Consider the following 22,845-nt stretch of genomic DNA (forward strand, 5'->3'; position numbering starts at 1 on the left):
TTAGTTTTAATTCAATATTTACTTAAATTTTTTCCAACAGTTTTTTTTTTCCTAAAAAGTTCATACCTTATGTTTATGTAAAAGTAATAATTTAAATTTAAATTGCAAAGCTTTTGATAAAACTTTTCATTCATAATTTTAAACTCTTCAATACTTTTACGTTATGTTATAACTATATAAATCAGATAATAAGCCAGTCAACTCTGAAAATGCTTTCTTCAAATGATTAAAACTAGAATGCAAGGAAACATTAATACTATCTCTTACTTTCAGAGCTCTGTCTGTTGGAATAAGAAATAAATGAGCAGTATCTGTGTTTAAGAATACCGGAAGTTGTTTTGAAATATTTTTTAAGGATCTTAAAAAATATGTTTTGGCTTTGTTATTGTTCTTGCTTTTTATTTTAAGTTATATTCTTCCTTATTGTTTTGACACTGAACTTAATGTAGTATTTATTCTGATGATCTAAGATATTTACAAATGGAGCACATATCTAGTAGCATGTGCAAAGTTTCTTTGGAGGTCTTTATTTGAAGAACAGAATTCTCACATTTTACCATATGTGAGCTGTTATGAGAATAAGAAAAAACAAATATCTTTAGTGCGCTATATTTGTTGCTCTGAACTTGACTATGTTTTGATGTAGTGCCTAGGTTATTTTGTTTTTGCCTGAGGCATTCTGAAAATATTAATAAAAAGTTGGAATTTTAACCAATTTTAATAAAATACGAAGAAGATAAGGCTAAATTTGCTTATACTTCTGTTTGATTTTTAAATACACTTCTAAGTTGTCTAGGGTGAGTATAAGACAATGTTCATAAATCTGTGACTTGGTAAATGCTGTATACTGAAAATCGACCTATAAATGCTTCTTTATTGTATAAATATTTAACCTTACTTGTGCTGATTTATATTTCAAAGACTGTGCTTCCTCTCCTTTGAACTTTCAGGACCCCTACAAGTCTTTCGGTTTACCGTCTATTGGGAGATTGTCTCAGTACCAAGAACCAATACATCTACCTGGGGTAAGTCATTAAGCTATAGTAGCAAGTGAAAAGTTAAAATCTTGATTTATGTCACATTTTATGTTAAAGCGTGTAAAAACTAAGTAAATTGAAGGACAAGTGAAATTCATGGGGAATCACACAGTTTTTTTGTTTTTTACTATTTTTATGCTTTATGATGTGCGGGAAAGTCAGAATTCACTTGGCAGGGGAAACCTGGGGACTTCTGACTTCTAAGTAAATGATAGCTTGCAATGTTCCCAATTCTTTGGAAAATTGTAATTAAAAAGAACATGGAATCCTAAGAGTGGGAACTGACTTTTCTATGTTACAATTTAACCTTTTCAATAAATCTAATCCAGCTTTCCTGTATAATCAGATGTCAAGAAATTCAAGCACCGAATCAGCTTGTTAATTGAAATGGATTAAGGAAGACAAACTACTTCATTCTGTTAAGTGTCACTGACTTTAAGAAGTACATATTTACACCAGTTAACAAAAAGTGGTCAATCTCTGCTTTATTCCATAGTTCTTCTACATTTACTAGTTGGTCATTAAATAGTTTTTGTTGCATAAAAAGAACAAGGACGTACCCTTTCCTTTAATCAAAGTAATAAGTGTATATATATATGACGTGATGTTAGCTGGTGGCTGACAAGGCTGTACCATCTGTGAATATGATTATTCAGTTTGATTACCGGCATGAAGATGGTGAAAGATTACAGGAAGAATTCTAAATTTGAAGATGTTATTGGATATATGATTTATTTCACTTTTTAAATTGTTTTTGCCCATGTGCTTTCTAAAGGGACTTGACCCTTTCGAGGCTCGGAGACTCCACGCTGTGTTCAAAGCCTGAAGGCAGAAAAAAAAATTGTAAAGATTTAACAGGCATTATGTGACGTTAAATAGCAGATGAGAAAACAAGTATCATAGGCACGCATCTAAACATTTTTTTTAATCAAACAAAAAAGTATTAAATAAGAATTCATAATGATTACACTAGTTGTTAGAAGTTTTCACCATGTTGTAATAGCTAACAGGATGTCAAACATTTTGCCCTCGCAAGTTTTGCAATTTGCAATTTTCAAACGTGAGACCTGTTGAAAGTACAAGTGATAATGGACAAACTATACCCCCTACAGTCTTTGTCCCTCCAAATCTTTCTTCAATTAATGCTGCAGCAGGAGTTTTATGTAATAACATTTGCGGTTGTGAGCCATCCATAGAAAGAAAAAACAATTAAAATGCCTTAAATGTTCTGCTTACTGCTGTTATTTGCTTGTGAATGTTGCATGTCAGCTAAATGGACCAAGGAATAGATAAAGTGATTGGGTGCGGGAGAGTGCACACTAAGCTTTGTCTATCATTATTGCTGGGAGCAATCAAATTGATGTCAGCAGGACAGTAGACGCGTTGACAGCTGTAATTATGTATCTCCATGGTGATCACTTTTGGCCTGTCATGGAGGCCCATGAGTCCCTTCCCTTGGAAGCATTTAATCAGATTGGGCTGTCACTTGTCAGGTAGACATGGCGGGCTGGGAGTTGTGCTGAGGGGAGGGAGAGGTGAATCCAGAATGAAGGGTGGGAGATGGCTGATAGTTTCACAGGGTCCACTGTTGGTACAGAAGAAAGACATTTAAATTATGCCAGGGGTTTCTGAGCAATGGTTTGAGACTCTCATACACTGGTGCTTGGGTGTTGGTGGAGGTGCTTTCCTCCTTGCCTTCTGAAACTAGATTAGTCATTTTTAATGTAGGACACCCTTTGCGGCGCTTTACCATTTTGGTTACAGAATACATCCTTTATAGTTAAGTTCCTGTTTGTACTTTTCACATCCTTCTTTAAGCTTAAAATTTATTTATATGGCAAAGATGAAGATTTTCTTTTTTTATCTTTAGTCACCATATTTTGTGAATTTGTTATTTTCAGATGGCAGTTGTGTCCTGCTCAGAAATTTGGGTATAATTCCATTTCACTTTATTCTTAAAGCTTTTAGTACAAAAGCTAAATATATATATATATAAAAATATATATATATAAAAATATATATATATATATGTATATATATATATATATATATTTTTTTTTTTTTGTATAGCCTTTGTTTCACATAGAGGAATGGAGACTTCATTTGACTTTTAATTCATTGTTAGAAATTTTTGAAAGCTGATTATTATCGGGCAAAAGATGCATACACAGTAAATTATAAGTGGGAGTTTTCATATTTTGTTACACTTTTAAATTGAAAATGTTGATTTGCTTATAAAAAGATATGTGATGATTATATGTATCTCTTGATTTTACCCTTCATATTTTTAAATTAAAGTGATATATTTAATGTGATCATAATTTTGTTAAATAACGAAGAGCCCTGGGTAGCTTAACTCTTAGGATGGTGTTATTCAGGGTAACTAAAATTTTATGTTATGACCTAAAGGAGAATGTAATAAATATTCATTAACTATGTTATTTTATCAGTAGGTTGAACATCCACATTCCACACTAGTTTTGTAGCAGTTTTTATAGCGAGTAGTAGGATATGTTTAAAGTCAAAATTTGAGAATTTGTACCAATCTCAATTTTAACCTCAGCTGTAGCAAGCATGCTATGGTTTTAAATAATATGTGCCTGTAAAATTAACTCTTTAACTTTTTTGCACTAAAATTAAGAAAATGCAAGTTCAGAGATGTCTTTTCTGTTTTGTAACTTGATTTCCAGTTGCCATATTGAGACTATTTGAAAGTGGGGAGAAAGTAAATTATTATTTTATTGCTTTCACAGCTGCCCCATTAATTCTTTCCAAGTTTTTTATAAACACTGAATTTCATAGAATTTCAGTTTATGTACTGAAGTGTGTTTTTAGAAAATAGAAAGGCAAGTATATTTTAAGTGTGCTGAATGACTTTCATTTAAAATTAAAATTTTCACATGTGAATGTGAATGCAAATACAGATATCCATATTTTTGCTTGTGTTTGCAAATACCAAAATAAAAGCATTGTGGGTTAGGTATAATGTTATCCTCTAAAACCTTACAAAAAGAATTAATAATAATGTGACTTTTTTAAGAGAATGAAACTATGCTTTATCTTTTGATGTCACTGTATAATAAAGCCATCATCATACCCTCATGTGGATATCCTAGACAAGAGGTTCTACATGTGGTCCCTTGATAATTGCCTAAATTAAAATAGTAAAGGCCTAACAGCCGCTGAGTTGACCTTTTTCTGCCTTGCTGCAGACAGATGAGCTGCTGTTTATTAGGAAGGCTTCATCCCACAGGTGAAGAGCTACGTGAGCTTCCGCTCTTCTCTTCCCACCCCTTTACGATGTTGGGCATCAAAGTCCCGCTGTTCTAGCAGCTTCCATTAAATTCTTCCATCCTCAAGACCCCTAGGACATGCTTGACAGTCTTAAGTATTTTGATTAGCTTTTAAATACTTCAGATTCCAAAACTTAGGCACAATAATTTAATAAATATTTTATCCGCAGCAACTGCTCATTTTAAAAGTTTTACATGGCTAACCTCTGTGCCTTATTGCTGGTATCAAACTGGGAGATGAAAACAAAAATCAGCAATGTACTAACTAACTTGTTGGCTGGTTAACAGCAATCAAGCTCTTCAAAAGAGTATTTTGAACTTGTGCTATTTTTTTTCCCCCATGAAAATCGCAAAATCAGAACTCTAATTGGGGCTGTGTCCTTACAAAGCAAAGCCACGAGAAAAGCTGTGTAAACATTAAAGTCTCAGGGGACTAACAGTAACAGAAAAAAAATGTTTTACAGTTGAGAGGGTGAGGGAAAAAAGGAAAGTGTTACAGACATGAAAGCCACAGGACCAGTGTTCCTATGGAGCTGATGAGCAGAGCTCCGAGTCCTGCTGCCTGGCTTGACTGGGGTCCTCAGTGGAGCTCTCAGAAGGGTACAGTGGGGAGCGTGATTAGAAGGGGCGTCATTCATGCTATGCTTCAGTTGGAGACACCATCAAATAGCTCCAAACGCATGCCAGGATAGTGATGGATAAAGGCTTTTTGTTTTTTCCTGTTTCATAGTTCCTTGACTTAGTGGGAAAACAAAAAGATCTATCTGTATATATGTTGGACTGCATATTAACAGGTCAAGATAATTTGGTCTCTATATATTTTTAGATTGTTTTTCTGTTTTCCAGAAGCTGAAATATTGTTTGAGATTGAAATTATCCATCTGTTCCATGGAAATTAAATTTGTTGTTAGAAAAATATCTGCACAATATGAAGTTAATTTCATTTTTTTGTTCTTTCTTCTAGGTCCGGGTTGACAGCGGCATCCAACCAGGAAGTGATATTAGCATTTATTATGATCCAATGATTTCAAAAGTTAGTTTGATTTCTTAATGATTTCTTTCAGGTTTTTTTTTTTTTTTCTGAAAAGGCAATGGACGTATTTAATTAAAAAGTCTGAAATTGGTCCTTTATCTGTATCATGTATTCTAATTAATATGTACCGATGGAAAAGGAAAAGAGCAGATTTTCTTTCTTTTAAGAGAGAAATTTCAACATCATGTTAGTTTGCAACTCTCTCCTCCCCAATAGTCAAATCAAACTACCACACCTCCCTACCCAATAACAACCTTATCTAAACAATGACACCAATCCAGCTCATTGCTGTGAGAAAGAGTTAAGTTGTTCTTTTGGCTATTCCTGAAAATGGCCTGGGATAAAAGTAATGAATGGCAGGTGATATTAAAGAGTTTTGGTGATAGGCTGTGTTTATTAGAGTAGTTTTTACCTTTTCAAATTTTACAAATCACTAATTACTTATGTAGAATTGACATAATTAAATTTTATGTGTTTTTACCCACCTATCTTTTTGAAATTTGACTTTCCAGAATAAATTAACAACTCTTCGTAAATCTTTAGATCTTTTAAAATCTTTAGAGTTTTAAGATCTTATAAAATGTATAATTCTGACTGCAGTAGTTAAAACTAGGTTTTATTTAGAAAAGACCTTTTTTTTTTTGAAGGTTTAGACCTGTATTGAACAATGGCTTCTTGACTAAAAATCCTTTTCTCAACATGGGTTTTCCCAAAGTATACTTTTTTGGGTAGTTTCAGTATAAAAAAACCCATTTTTCTTTTTCTTTTTTTTTTTTTTAACTTATTTTTACACTCATATTTTTAAAATGAACTTTAAGTATTTTGCTTGTTAAAGAAGCACTAGTTTAAAAAATACATAGAAATATTATAGATTGCTTTTAATAGATACGATTTTATTTTTAGATAAATACATTTCTGTACAGAAAAATGGCCTGCAAATTAATTCCCAAACTGGCTTGATATTGAAGAACTAATAAGATGTACTAAAATAATTGCAAACTACAAACTGACCAGAAGAATTACCAAAAGAATCTTTCATGAATAGTTGGGGTCTTATTTTACTGCTTAATTTGTATAGGATACATATAAATAGGCACAAAATCATATAGAACAGTAAGACCTTTCTCTTTTCTAATATAAGAACTCTTTGCTTCTGTGCTGTGTTATTTGTAAACATTAGCTATTTAGGGTGTCAAACTTGGAAACTACAGAAAAATAGGGAGTGAGACAAATCTTGCCTAATCTTTCAGTAGCCCAGATGGTTCACATTTTGATATCTTTCTTTTTAAATGTTTTTATGCTTGTTTTTGTTACATTTTAAAAAATCTTAAATAGCTCTTTACTATGAGAGTGAAATACAGGGGAAAAGTCTGAAATAGCTTGATTCTAATATTCGTTTTCTTAGAAAAATCTTAATTGACATACTTTATATTAAAAAATCGAACCACTGTGAAATTTCAAGAGATTTTCTGGGAAATCTGTTATGAAATATTTTAATTTTTACTAGTATGAATTGTTTGGTAGAAAGATTGATCTGTAAACTATCTATATAAATCTTTTTTTGTTTGTTTGCTTTTAGCTCATCACATATGGTTCTGATAGAACTGAAGCACTGAAAAGAATGGAAGATGCACTGGATAATTATGTTATTCGAGGTAAAAACAAATATTTGAGGTCCTGTTATCATACATGGCATCCAGTGCTAGAAAACAGCTTGAAGATTTACTAGTTAGCAAATTGGATAACATTTGCTTCCTGTGTGTTTAAAAGGAATAAGAAAAACTTGAATTAATTAAATGACATACTAATAAAGAATATGCATTTCATTTTGTTTTGCAGTCCTGTACTTTACATCTATATCTTACATTCAGTTTTTAATTAAACTTATGATATATGACATTTCCTAGATGAGCATTTAGTATTTCATAGCTATGTATTATATGCAACATGGTTCTTTATTCTGAAGACTTCAGAATAATAATAGCGAAAGTCTTCAGAATAAAGAACCATTGGCCAGTGCAGTTTGAGAGCAAATTTGCTATATTATTGTCTTTGTATTTTTGAAGTATGAAACTTGAAAATGTATGGAGATATTAAATATAGTGGCCTTCATTTAACTGACTTGAGGGTAGAGGAATAGCTCTTTGCTTGTGTGAATTAGAGCAAATTGTGGAAGATTTCCTAGCAAATGCAATTTTGTTACCTCATGTACATACAGGATAGTTCTAATGCCTAACACAATGTGATTCTACAAGATTTTAGAGTATGTAGTGATAGGATCAGCCATTATATTTAAATAATTAAAACAAAGTTATACTTCTTTTAAGAAGTAAATTCTAAATGTTTTTAGAAACTTTCCGTTTATAATGAAAAGATCATTTTACTTTAGCCCAACATAAATTATCATCAGCTTCAGAATAATGGACTTTAATATCAAATTAAAAGTGTAAAATATAAGGTCACTTTGAATTATGAATGAATGATATGGGAAAGACCAGACCATATATAAACAATATTGAAACCCATTTTAGATCATTCCCAAACTGTGTGCTGCATTATATGTTTTCATTACACCCTGTTCGCTGCTTCTCCTAAGCATTTACTATAACTGTAATTAAAGAATTAGCTGTGTAATTAATTGCTAAATGTTGGATTATCTCATAAGAATTTTAGGTACATCATGGCAGTGATGGTGTTTATCTTGTTTATTTATGTATTAGCAGGGCCTGACACATGGCAAGTGGTTAATATTTGTTGAATGAACTAATGAATGATTGAGTGATAACTATTCCTATTTCAAGGAGTTTCTAGTAAGCTTGGTATGGAAAATATATAAAAAAAGTATAATATTCATTGGTAGGTGCCTTTATAGTGGAGTGAAAAAGTGTAGTGGGAATTCAAACGTGGAGAAGGTATCTTTCTTTTATTATCTCTCCCTTTTGGCCCTTTGAAAGTAATGTGAGTACTGATTTAGGACTCATAGGTAACACTGTTGAGAGTACCTCACTTTGTGCTTCCTTCAAACAACACCCCAGAGTGGCAACATTTTTTAAAAGACTGGTGACTACTGTGGTGAAATAAAAGGGATGAGCACACTCAGGCATCTTTGGAGTGTGACTCGCTATATTGTTGTCTTTTGGGAAAACGACCCGGCATTAGATGTTGAAATAAAAGTATATACCCTTTGACCCAGCTGTTCAGTTTTCAGGAAATCTATTTTACAGACTTAAAGGACTGAATTGCGAGATGTTGACAAGAACATTTACAACAACATTGTTTGTCGTAGCCAAAATTTTGATCAACTAGTGTCCACCACATGGGTGAATGATTGAAGAAATGACTGTGCGTCGTCACTATAAAAACTATACAGCTGTGACTTGAAGGCATGTTGATGTGTGTTGTTCAAGTAGAAAAGCAATTTGAGAGTAATGTGTGGCACAATCTCATATTAAACTCCCTTCCCATCCTACAATATTTGTAGTTTTATTTGGATGAGCACAGAGAAAGATGTGGTTGTATACACATCAGATTGAAACATATATACATATATATACACATATTATATATGTATAGGAATATATTATTTTGGCTCAAAAGATTTATCAGAGGGTTTTTTTCTTGATACATTGCCCTCAGACTTTTTATTTTAAGCATTTTCAAACCTAGAGAAAAGTTGAATGACTTTGTACATTGCACATCTAGACACTATTCACCTAGATTGTTAAGGTTTTCTACGTTAGCTTTATTCCCTTTCTCTCTCCATTCTCTGCCATCTCCTTCTTCCTCCTCACTCTTCTCTTCCTCCTTCCCTTCCTCTCTCCCTTCCCTCTTCTGTTTTTTTCTGAACTGTTTGAAAGAAAGTTGTAGATATTATGACACATCACTTCTAAATACTTCAGCATGCATCTTAAGTGTAAGATCATCTTTTTACAAAACCACAATGCCATTTTCACACACAAAAAATTAACAGGAATCTCATAATATCATCTAATATACTGTCCATATTCAGGTTTCCCTATCTGTCCCCCAAAGTGTCTTTTTAAATTCTTTTTTTACCCCATCCATGGTCCAGACAGAGTTTACACGTTATTTTTGGTTATGTCTCTTAATCATCTGGCCCTCTTTGTATTTCGTATTATTAATGTTTTAGAAGAGTCCAGGGCAGTTTTCTTATAGAATGTATCACATTCTAGATTGGAGTTTTAGTATTGGTCTGAGGAAGGCACTTGGGAAATGAGCTAGAAATATGGGAGTTACAGTTGGAAAGCAGTTTAGTTTGAATTGGTGATTTTGAATGTTGTGCAGTTACTGAACATTAGATAATTTTTGGGTGTGACTGTGGCTCTAGATGGCTAAAGAGGAAGATTAAATTATTTGAAATGAGATCCTAAGAATTGAGTGGTGAGGATGTTACATGGATCACCCACACAGGGTGACTTGTGTTAGGATCAGAAGGAAGGTCATGAGCCAGGGAACAAATTCTGTAGTGAATATTGGGTTGTGGCAAGAATGTAGATAGATGACAGGGAATTGGAGATGATTTTATGACCAGATAAAATAAACCTTAAAAAAATAAGTTTCTCCAAGGATTAGAAGAGGTAATGTTCTGGAAGTGGCAGTGGATCTCGGTGAGGTATGTGAGGTTTGCTGGAGAAGTGAGGTCCTTGTGTATTGAGCTTTTCAGTGTGAGGCAAGGAGGTGGATGGAATGTTCTATGAAGATAATGAACCTACAGTAGACTTGACTGATGACAGAGCGACAATCTCAGAAGATGTGGCATGGCTTGGAAAAGAGGGAAGAGGTGTTTTGTGGAGGTTTGGTTTTGGGTCAGCTGAGGTTCTGAGGACGAGGGATGGCCGGAGTCCCTGAACTGAATGAATGCAGAGTCCCTGAAATACCCTGTAGGAAGGTGAGCACTTAGGTTCAGAAACGTAGTCTCAAAGGTATTATGAGGGGGCTGGGTCTGTACATTTCATCAACATAACTTCTAATTCTATTTACTTTTCTGTAGCCCTGCTGTCCTATGCTACCACTGTCTGTATTGCGGACTTGTGCATAGCTGCCCGAATGGCTTCTCTAGAAATACCCTTTACTGGCACCAATCCATTCTTTAGTATAGACAGAATAAACTTTTAAAAGTATAACCTAGTTACCTCTTCTCTGCCTAAAACCCTTTAGTGTCTTCCTGTGGACTCTAGTCTCACGCATACCACTTTCTCTCTTGCCTTCTGTTTTCCTACTAGTATGACTGTTGTTTGCATTTGCTGGTACTTGCCGTTCTCTCCCCACCTGAGGACCTTCATAGTTTAGCCTATAGTATAAGGAGCTAGATAGAACAAAGAGAATAAAAAATACAGTGACCTATAAAAGATACAGTTTACTATCTCTCCCATTTAGTAGTACAAAAAGAAGGTTGTTGGGCTATAGGGTGACGCTAAGCTGATGGTTAGGCTTAGATTTTGGGGTCCAAAGTGGTGGCTTTCATGTCCATCATCAGGCGTCAGCAGGAAGGTGGCAGCGGCTGGGGAGTTTACGTTCTTTTTTTTTTTTTCAGGGCACAACCTAGAAAACACCCTTTATTTCTGCTCCTATCCTATTGGTGTTTAGTCAGTCATATGGCCATAACTAGCTGCTAGGAAGATGATATCAAGGTGGCCATACTAAGCTAAAAAGCAGCATTTCTGTTATTAAGGAAAGGGAGAATAGATATTGGTGGACAACTAGGGGAAATAAGAATATGAGTATATATATGTATGTGCTCATTTGTGGGAAAACACATGCATGCACAAGACCAGAACTAAAAAGATGGCCTACCAACAGGAGGTGGAAGGGGGATCTGGTGGAAATGATTGTGGGATGGGAAACAAAGTACGTGTCGTGAAGGGGAGAGACTTCTTTGATTATACATTGTATAATTCTGACTTTTAGATCCATATGAATATTTCAAAATAAGTAAATAAAATCATTAATGTTCTGAGGAAAAAACTCAAAATGGAATACAAACAGAAAAAAATGGGCAGGATTGTGAGAATAATATAATCATTATTATATTATGAAAGTGAAAGGAAAAAGCTAACCTAAATAACTTTTAACAGTATTTTGACAAGATACCCTCAGCCTAAAGGTAAAATATATGTAAACCAATATTAAGTTCTAGTTAGTAGGTTTGTTTTTCCTAGTTCATGTGTTAGTGGTTCTGAAACCAGTTTATGTACATTCTAGGATTGAGAAATAAATACACATATCGTGGATAACAAGAGTCAGGTTTCTCACTGTCAGAGAAAGGAGTTACAGATATGGGAATGGATAAAGGTAGAACAAACCCTATGGTGTTGAACTGAAATTGGAGGTATCAGTGTGAACTCATGGTTTTTAACATACATTGAAAAATAAATATAATTTTGTTGCTGAGTTATATGATTTCTTTATATATTTTGGATATTGCCCCCATATTGGAGTTGTTTGCAAATATCTCCTCCCATTCGGTTGGTTGCCTTTGTTTTCTTGATGGTTTCTTTTGCTGTACAAAAGCTTTTTAGTTTGATATAGTCCCATTAATTTATTTTAGCTTTTACTTCCCTTGCCTTTGAGGTCAATTGTACACTTGAAACCTATGTAACTTTACTAACCATTGTCACCCCAATAAATTTAATTAAAAAAAAAAAGTCTTGGGCACCTGGATGTCGGCATCAAAAGCCTCCTGCTACTGTCAATCAGATGTGTTAAGTGCAAAAAAAAAAAAAGAAAGAAAGAAAAAAAGAAAGAAAGGAAAAATAAATATGTAAACATATTTTATTGTGCGCATGGGTGTTTGAACATATATACACATCCTCTAGCTCAGGGTTTCTCAACCTTAGTACTGTTAACATCTTGAGATAGGTAATTCTTTATTATGGGGAGGCTGTCCTGTGCATTGTAGAATGTTTATCAATATCTTTGGCCTCTACCCACTAAATGACAGTAGCATCTTCTCAGTTGTGACAATCACATATTTCCAGACATTGCCATATGTCACCCTGGATTGAGAACCACCAGCCCTGCCACAGAAGCATTGACACATATAGCAATGAGCACACCAAGCACACAGATCTTGTTTTCTAAATACCGTTCTCTCATATATGGAATCGGTATTCTTTGATAGCATGGCCAATTTCAGGAAGACTGTAAGATGAGCCTGAAATATCTTGTATTTAAGTGAGTGATCGAGTGCTCAAAGGATGACAGTATGTCAAAAAGACCTAGGAGCCGTTTTTAAGGGGCTCCCAATGGCCGATCTGGGAAAACTTCAGCAACAAAAAGTAATGATAGCAATGGATTAAAATCTTTGGAATAAGATAAGGGTCCATGAATTCATACAGGTATAAATAGATAAGAAAGATAATTGAGGGAGCAGGCAAAGCTCTTCCTTACAGTACATTTTGAACTAATATGAGGTGTGATCTAAAAATACGGTGAATGTTTAAATTAAAAAGAAAAAAACTTTATTACAGTAAAAGACACATTGCCATTAATCCTCCTCAAAATACTTCCCCTCGCTTTGAACACACTTATCCCATTATTCTTGCTGCTTTCTGAAGTTGTGGAAATCCTCTTTCATGAGTATCTTTAGTTGTGCTTTCGTGGCTGTCTCAATGTCCTGAATCTACTCAAAACGTTTTCCTTCCATGGTTGTTTTGACTTTGGGAAAGAGCCAGAAGTCTCATAGTGCCAGCTCTGGTGAATAAGGTGAATGAGGACACAGTGTAATGTTTTTATATGACAGAAGTTGCTGTACCAGAAGTGATGTGTGACGCAGAGTATTGTTATTATGGAGGATGGATAAAGTAAAGACACTCATGAAAGAGGACTTCCGGAACTGCTCAGAAAGTGGCAGGAATGATGGGATGAGTGTTTCTGAAGTGAGGAGGAGTGTTTTGAGGGGGATTAAGGGCAAGGTCTTTTATTGCAATAAATTTCTAAAGTTTAAACATTCATCGTAGTTTTTGATTTGTACACTTTGTAAGTGTACAAAAATCGGCACTTATCAAACACCAAATTGTTTAGGTAAGAATCATCAGTGATGGATGGATGCTAAAATTGATGGGTGAAAATATGATGGGAAACATGTATTTGCAAAGTTTCATTAGATAGCCCTAGGAGATAATTAATTATAATGGGAAAATAGTACCTTTAAAATTGAGAAACCTAGCAACTTACCCAAATGACCCAAATTAACATCACTGGTAATGGGACAGATCAACATCATGTGCCTCTTGATCTGATGCACTGAAAAGAGCACATCATTTCTGTGACATTCTTGCCAAAAATGTATAACCTGACTATAATCACAGGAAAACATCAGACAAACCAAATGAAAGACAGTGTACAAAATAAATGGCTTGTACTCTTCAAAAGTGTCAAGGTCAAGAAGCACAAAGAAAAGTGGATCCTTTATCTGGATCAAAGGAAACTAAGGACACATAACAACTAAATGCAGTGTGTCATCCTGGATTAGTTTCTGGACAAGAAAAAAATTGTTTTTCTTTTGTAGTAAAAGTCATAAATGGGACAATTGGTGAAATTTGAATAAGGTCCATAGATTAGACAATGATATAGCTATCAATGTTAATTTTTCACATTTGGTCATTGTACTTTAATTATGTAAGAGACGTCTTGGTTTTAGGAAATGTACACTGAGGTCTTTAGAGGTTAAATCTATCTTGTCTGTACTTACCTTCAAATGTTCAAGAAAAAATATCTCTCTCTGTGTGTGTGTGTGTGTGTGTGTGTATGTGAGTGTGGAGGGAAGGTGGGGGGCAGAGAGAGAGAATAAGGAATGATAAAACAAATAAGTGTGGTAAGATGTTAACATTTGGAGAATCTGGGTGAAGGATACACAGTAATTCTTTGTAAGTAGTATTTTTTGTGAATTTTCTGTAATAATTCCAAAATAAAAAGTTTTATAAGTAGGTAAAGAGGCGCATACAACTCTCCTTCCCCAAAGCTAACATTTAAGGAATAAAAACAGAGATGCATTTGCAGTTTGTATTTATATATCATCCATCCGACTAATTCTAAAGGATACAGGAGTTTAAAAACATTTTATGAAGGACAGAAGAGGAAGGACAATTTATTGTCTAGTTTGATAACTGCTTTAGTTGTTCAAATATGATATTTTCTTCCTAAGCTGATAGTGAGCTTTTGTTACGATAAAGAATCTTTAGAGGAAAAATGTAATTTGGTTCAAGTTAATTTCTGTGTCCCCATGAAATAAGTAGTGGCTTCTGGCCTCTGTTTGATCCTGGCGGTGTGTAGAGCTAATGTCTGGCCAGTGTTTTGGAAGCAGCAGGTAGTCAGGAGAAAGCTGCTCCTAGGGGCCCTGTGTTCTGTGGGCTGGTCATGATTTCCCATGCAGATGGGACCTTGTGAACTTTGGCAGGGGTCAGACTCAAGTCCCAGTCTAAAACTCAGAGTCATAATTTTTATGAGTATGTGATTAATAATATCATTAAAGTTATAAATTAAGTCTCAGAGAGTACCTCTTCTATCCATTTATTGTTTGAACAAGGATCAGTTTAAACAGCATTGTCTTTCCTGGGACATGGAAAGAAAGTAAACTAAGTACAAAATGGTGACTTTCAAATATGTAGGATATCTTTGAACAGTTCAGTGAATTTTCCCATTTATCTGATCTTTTGAGCTTTTAGGTATGAAATATTTTTTCCATTATTCCAGTTTGGCTTTAAAATTAATTAATATACAGTAGATTTTGGAGCAGTTGAGGCACCTCGATTTTGATTGTCCGCCATTAGTCATTGTTTTACCTTACAGTCCTTAGGAAAGAAAAACAATGATTTGGTTTTGTAGAGTAATATGTAATATTTGATTCAGAGAGCATTAAAAAGAAAATGACTGTGTGTTAATTTTATTCCTGAAGCACCACTTATCTCGATAAAAGTGTATATTTTCACTTTCTATTTACTATTCAAGTAGAAAGATTTTTAAAAGTTCATGCTTCATTTGTGTGCTTGTGTGGTTGTGTTCTTTGATATTCAAAATGTAAACTAATATTTGCATTTAATTTTTTTGCATTACATTTTCTAAAATCAGTACCTCTTTTTCAGCTTTCAATATGGAATAAAAATATAGCATATCATTTATCCTGAAACATAGCAAATACATTTTAGTTATTTGGATGTCACCAGTCACAAATTGATCACTGGGAATCATAAAATAATCTTAGTTTTGTTCAAGTTATCATTAACTAGATCTGAAAGCTGTGTTGTATTTTACGGACAACAGTGCTGATGCCAACTCTTTTGCTATTGGCCACACAGAGAGCAAGAAAATTTATACCAGCACTAGGCTGTAACACGAAAGCCAATAAGATTAAATATGAAATATGAAGTATGTAAAGGGAATAATATTATCTTTATTTAACTGGAGGAGGAAAGGCTAAAAAATCCTGGGAGTTAGATTGCCTTTCTAAGTTATTTACTATTCATGTAAAAAAGCATATAAATCAAAACATTCTGAATTATTAATTTGTACATAAGAAAACCTTTTTTGGAAATAAAATTACAGCTGCACCTTGATCTCTTAACTTTCATCCTTTCCTGTAAATTATGCACATATAATTTACATACCGCTGGTTTTGTTTTGCATTTCTGTTCCCCACTCTGTTTTGAATACATTCGCATTGTTGTCTACCTCCGTGACTTCTTTGTTCTGATGGATGTGCATTCTAATATGCCTGCTCTTCTGAACTCTGATCATTTGGATATCATCAGTCTTATTTCATAGGCATCTCAAATTTAATTTGCCCAAAACTTTGCCTCTTAACCTGTTCCTTTTCTGTAAATGGCATCCCCTGTCTTGTTGCAGAGCCAGAAGTTTGGGTGTTGTGCTTGACTCCACTCCCACATTCTTGGCACCCACCAAACCACCAAGCCCTGTCTGCTTCCTAAATCTCTTTCAAGTCCAGCTACCTCTCCTTCTGCATTGTCCGCACCCTAGCTGTGGTCTGAGGCCTTGCCATTTTTTTACGTCTCCTGCAGTCGTCAGCTAATGGTTTTTCCCATCTTCACTCTTACCCCTCCCCAATGCTTTTTCCTGGAGCAGCTTGTTGATTCCTGGAATGCACATAATCTAGTCATACTTATCCTGTTTCAACCATTCTGGTTACTCCCAAGGTAAAGTACAATCTTTGCATGGCTCTCAGACCCTGAATGCCCCGTTTGAGTTTTCAGGTGCCCTGTTCTCCTCTTTGCCCATACACTTTGCCCATGGTGTCCTTTCAGCCTCTTCACAGAAATACCTGGTGAGCATCCATTTGCTTTTTACAACACTGACAATTCTTACGTACTTTAAGTTTCTCCCTAATATTACCCATCTTTGTATCCTTCTTCATCATTCTTTATTCTCTTTCCCAGCCCGGAGAATTTGTGTAAGTCACAAATATTTTTCCTTTTCCTGGAACACCACATCTGTCCTTTCCTATCCATATCAATCTCTCTCCAAGCCATCACCCTTTCTTCCTCAGAAGTGCTTTAGTTTTGTCTGTTTGTAAAACCTATGACAAAGGGATTCATTTCCCTTTTTAGCCTGACCTCTTTCAAGGAATCTTTACTTTAAATTCTTGACTCCCCATTTTATCTTTCTACGCATTCTAGCACATCGCCTCCGATTGCTTTTCATTTTTGTCTATCCAAGTGTCACCTATAATACAGGCAAATGTCACAGTTTTGCAATGATTCGTTAGGGATATTGGTTTCATCGGAAGTTTCTTATACCTTCCGATACTTTCCCCATAGAAATATACATAATTAAAGAGCCCCTACCAACATTCATTATTGAATATGGACTAAGTCATTACCCACAGAGCAAGGTCGGGATGACTGCATTTCCCCCGGGTTGTGCTATAAAAGGGATTTATTAGATCATTGCCTGTATGTGATAACTTCTTCCATGGCATATTTGTGTAGCTTAAGGAATAACATTAATATTTGAAATTTGGAACTTTCTTAGAGAAAGTTTCTTAGAGAAATGTAGATTGACAGTTGAATTTTATAAAATTTTAGGCACATAATATCTTCTGAGTCAGAACAGAGATGCTCAGAATTTTTCATGTGGTTGCTCGTATGGTCTGTTGTAAAGAGATGCATAGAAAAATGCCTAGAAGGATACATTAGGTTGTCAACATTGGTTGGCTTAGAAATAAGAAGTCATATTGTAGAGATATACCCTTCTTTCCTGTAGGTATGCATTAGCATACAGGGTAACCTGCTATAATCAAGATTCTTAAATACAGTGGTATAAATAAGAAATGTATTTAATTCTGGCTAGTTCATGCTGATTGGGTAGCTTAGTGTCCTGTGGTCCTTCCAGGAGATACACACACAACTGTCCAGCCCTGTGTGCACATCATCTTGCTTGCTCACTTCATCTGCATTGCCAAATCTGAGTTCCTGCATATCAGGAAGCTCATAGGAAGAGAGAAGGAAAGGAAGTGCAAGCAAGCAATTCTTTTTTTCAAGTAAGTGAGGCTGGAGTTGGATACATCACTTTAACTTACAGTCCCTGTCTAGGAATTAGTTTGTCATGTCTAGCTATGAGGTACCATGGAAAAGGAGTCTGTGTCTGTGTATGGTGTGAGTTAGGGGTGAGTTTCATTTTCTTTATTCCCCAAATGGATATCTAGTTGTCCAAGCATTTATTGAAAAGACATTTATTTCCTCATTGGATTGACTCAGCAAACACCAGCTTCTTACGTTTGCATTTAGAGTTTTATTGCTACCTCAAGTTCGGATACATTTTGTGTTACTTGAAGTGAAGGAGATGAATAACCTTGCATTTGTTTTTGCTAGGTCATAGGACACCGATGATAAATTTCTCATGATAATAAGAATTAGACTTTTAACTGACAATGTTCTCCAACTCAATCTGATATCATTTTATTTCTAGGTGTTACACATAATATTGCGTTACTTCGAGAGGTGATAATCAACTCACGCTTTATAAAAGGAGACATCAACACTAAATTTCTTTCTGATGTATATCCTGATGGCTTTAAAGGTTTGTATGTATTGAAGTATTTCAGTGTATTAAAGTTATTATTTTTATACTTTATTGTAATGTATACTTTTTTCTGTTTTAAAGTTAAGACCTTTGGTCTATATTAAACATGATTTATCAACGTACTTACAGTATCCTAGACTACTGACATTCATGATTATGAATATTCCTGGGTGATTCATGAATGTGTAATAATCTGTCATTTTGTTGAATGAAAAATTAAACTATGAATGTTGTGCTGGTTCAGTTTTGAAGCAAACACATAGACAGAGCATTAGCCTACCTGATTTTCTAGTTTCTGAAGGTCAATTCTGCTGATATGGGTATATGCAGGAACTGGTTTTTAATGATTAAAACTGTATAATTATGGAAATTTCAGAATGCCAGATGATATTCCTATTAATGAAAATCAATATGTCTAAGAAGATGGTGGTTTTCTATACTGAAAAATGAAGTTTGAATAAAATAATGAATGAAATGTGAGGTATAGTACTGTGAAGTTATCAGTGAGGGATTCCAGGTAGTAGAAAAATTGATCATCAGGTGACAGACAGGGAAAACTGTTTAAAGGGATATTGAGAAATCTATAGGACGTGTTTACATGAAACTTAATAGAAATGTTATGTATGTGAAATCCAGAAGCCTCCACATATATTTCCAATGAACTTGGGGATATATGAAGGTTAGATATTCTCTCACAAATTTCAAGTGTTCTTTATATCCATTTAACGGGTTTTAGCATATAAAATTACTCAATAATTTTAGGACCTGTATATAGATTCAAGTCAACTTCATGTAGTTGCATTGTTGAATACATTTACAAAGCTATTTCTTACTTCAGAATTTGCAATGCAGTTTTCATAAGATTAAATGGAAATTACTGATTTGATTCTTCTTTCAGAACTTCAGTGTTATGAGGTTTTATCTTTAGTACCAAGGGAAATGAAGAATGTTTCTATTTGGGAACTTAAACAAAGACTAATGAATTAATCAGATTATTTTTCCTGAACTTTTAAATTTTTAAAAATATAAAACTGCAATCTTAATATGATTGCAGTTTTATATTTGTGTGATTATTTCATTAATATCTGTTGTTTACATGAAGCCAGGAAATACTTATGTTACTATTTTTCATTGTATTCCTAGCTACTACAAAATTCTTGTTTATCCTATTTTTAAATTTTGGACACAGTCATTTCAAAGTTCAATCATGATTTCCATATGCTTTCATGTCTGCCTGGCTAATGTGTCTGTGAAGACGATACAACATGAAACAGTAGACAGAAGGAGACAATAGGTCAAAACTTCAAGGAACATTTAGAATAAACATGTTGTATGTGTGCATGAGTATTTATATATATATGCACACATTTATATATGTGTCTATATATGTTTATATAATATTATATCCCATTACCACAGAGAAGATAATAGGGAATTTAAAATTTCTAATTGGAGTTGATTACTACGTGCTGTATATTTAGCAGTAATAGAAAATATTAAGGGAACTCAGAAATTCACCTAAAACCTAATATTGCAATTTTCTATGATAAACTTAATATATTACATTTCCTTTTTTTTTTGGTAGGGAATTATCAACACCAACACTATAATTCTGTTTCTTATGCTTATGCAAGATTGGAACACAATTTTTAAATTCTTACAACTTATTAGAGGGGACTTTAGTAATTTTTAACCTCGAACTTCATTTTATGTGTGAGGAAGCCAAAGCACAGAGAGATTAAGGCTAAATAACCAGTAATATATAGTAAAGCCAGAAATTGAATTTAGGAGTTTTTGACTTCTCTTTTAGTACTCGTTCAATTGTGCTAGGATTCAACGTCATAAATCACAAAAGTTTTCAGAGTATGCTATATGCTGTCTCATTGTCTATAAGGACTTTAACAGAGCATACCTATATTTACCATTCTTCACTTCTACCTCTTATTGAATTCTCTCATATTATTTTCATGTCAATTCTTTTCTGAATGGCTGCTATCTCTTGTTCTTCATCTTCGGATTACTGTTTCCTTTTCCTTATTTTTCCCCAGATCAGGTCTTAGATATATTAAACTGTATCATTTTGATTGTTTGATATATGTGCCTGAAAGAGCAGCAGGAAGTGGCAACTGAATTAATCCAGGATCTTCTCCATATGTTTGAGGCTGGGTCATTTTGCCCCTTTGGGATTACCCATCTGCTTCCCATCTGTCCAGCTATCCTAGGCACTATGCATAGGCAAGTGCTTATTTTTATGATTGCATTAAAACTTTTTATTATGTATGTTTATTGTACAAAGTTTATTTGTAGACCTGGACAGTTACTACAGGTTCTTAGACTGAACTTTGAAATGATTGTATCTAAAATTTAAAAATAGGACACACAAGAATTTATTCTTATTGTCAACTTATTAGTTTTCTAATGTTGGAAAGCTATTTTCCTTTAATTAGAAAAATAAATGAAAAATGGGGAAGAAGATACTTTGATTCTGAAATAAAGGAAAAATGAAGATATTTTAAGAACTGTAATTTCAGTTGGCCTGTAATGAACATTTTGGACTTATTTCTCTGTTGCCTTATTACACTTCAACCACCAGCCCCATCAAAAGAAATGATTAGAGTTATCTTTCTCTTCTGAAAAGTTGCAGAATTTTTATAAAAATTCAGTTCAATGTAAGAAATATACCATTAATTATACTCCTCTTTTCCCCACTGAATTTAGTCAAGTATTTCTTTACCTTTAAAAGTGGTACTATAATATATGGACTGAAGTGTTGGCTTTAAGAAAATCCAGTCATCAATGTCATTCAACAAATAATTGACATAGACTTTAGAAGAAAATCAAGGATGAATAGTATATTTTCCCTGCTTATAAGGAGCTAACATCACGAGAGAAATAAACATGTAAAAACGAATTACAGGACAGAATAACGTAAGTGCTAAGTGAAGATATAAGCAAAATATCTTAGGAACAGAGAATAAAGAAACAGTTCTGATTTAGGGAATCAAGGATGGTTTCAAAGACAAGATGGCTTTAGACTGTTGAAATACTTGTCCAATGACTCTATTTCATAGGTCCTGGAAACTTCTTCTGCAGAGCCACTGTGTACATCTCCTCCTAATCCATCTCCTTTGATATAAAGTTAGTAGTTTGAAATTAGCCTTGGAGAGAGTATTTACAATAAGGAAATTGATAAATGCTGCACACTGGGGCATTTCTCTTTTCTTCACACCCCAGTCGGTTGTTAAACATTTACCAGTGAACTTCCATGTAACCCTTTGACATGACTGTTGAAAGCAAATAGAGCCATTAGTGTACAAAGGAAAAGGATTACTGATCTAGGGAGGAAGACCTAGAAGAATCCCTGAGGACAGGCAGTGCTTAGTTTTATATTAGAATTGCTGATACAGGAGCCAAATGACTGAGGTTATTGAAAAATAGTAAGAAAGCTTAAGAATATTACTTAGAGGACAAAAACTTCAATGAACTAAAAACAGTGATTTTTGAAAATATTTCAGCAGTCAAAGTGAAAGTTAGGATGGTCACTGCTAAGAATCAAATTATGACCCAAAGGAATTAATGGAAGAAGTATCTCAAAATACATAGCAAAAAGGTAAAGAGAATGAAGTCGTGTGAAATAAGAAGATGTGGAGTGAAGAAGATCCAAGAGATTTTATGTGCACATAATAGAAGTTTCATGAAAAGAAAAGAGACAAAGCTAAATTTTAAAATAAATAATAGGGGGGATTGTTTTCACTGTTCTTAAGAAAGCCTTGAAATGTTGGGAAGACTCATGAGTTTCAGACAGGATTAATAGGAAAAGTAACACTGCTAGGCACATCAAGAACACAAAACTCATTAAAGCTTCTAGAAAGAAAAAAACCAAGTCATATGAAAAGAATGTAGGATGAGATGATCTTCAGACTCTATAAACTGGAAATTAGAAAAATCTTTTTTTTATTCGTTTCAGGTGTACAACGCAACGTAATAGAAATTTATACTCCTCACAAAGTGATAACCCCCCAATTTACCCCTCTGACATCGTATGTAGCTATTACAATACCAGTGAATATATTCCCTATGCTGTACTTTACATCTCATGACCATTTTGTGTGTGTGTGTGTGTGTGTGTGTGTATTTAATTATAGTTGACATTCAATATTATTCTACTTTAGCTTCAGGTATATAGCGCAGTGGTCAGGTATCTACACAGTCTATGAAGTGATTGCCCTGATTAAGTCCAGTGCCTATCTGACACCCTAAATAATCTTCACAACATTATCGATTATATTCCCCACACTGTATTTCATATCCCCATGACTATATTGTGACTACCAATTTGTGCTTTCTAATCCCTTCACCTTCTCCCTCATGCCCTCCCCTATCTAGCAACCATCAGTGTTTTCTCTATCTCTTAGAAAATCTTAAA

General features: G+C 34.1%; 1 protein-coding gene across 1 annotated transcript in view; it reads left to right on the forward strand.

Moving 5' to 3' along the window:
• Positions 1–22,845, forward strand: part of PCCA (propionyl-CoA carboxylase subunit alpha) — a 341,190-nt gene that overhangs the window by 166,441 nt on the left and 151,904 nt on the right. Inside the window, exons 17-20 of the mRNA XM_033104125.1 lie at positions 951–1,025; positions 5,295–5,363; positions 6,943–7,018; positions 18,306–18,416. Coding sequence (XP_032960016.1) covers positions 951–1,025; positions 5,295–5,363; positions 6,943–7,018; positions 18,306–18,416 — 331 coding nt within the window. The remainder of the gene's footprint in view (positions 1–950; positions 1,026–5,294; positions 5,364–6,942; positions 7,019–18,305; positions 18,417–22,845) is intronic.

The sequence above is a fragment of the Rhinolophus ferrumequinum genome, chromosome 4 (assembly GCF_004115265.2).
Source record: "Rhinolophus ferrumequinum isolate MPI-CBG mRhiFer1 chromosome 4, mRhiFer1_v1.p, whole genome shotgun sequence".
Classification (NCBI taxonomy): domain Eukaryota; kingdom Metazoa; phylum Chordata; class Mammalia; order Chiroptera; family Rhinolophidae; genus Rhinolophus; species Rhinolophus ferrumequinum.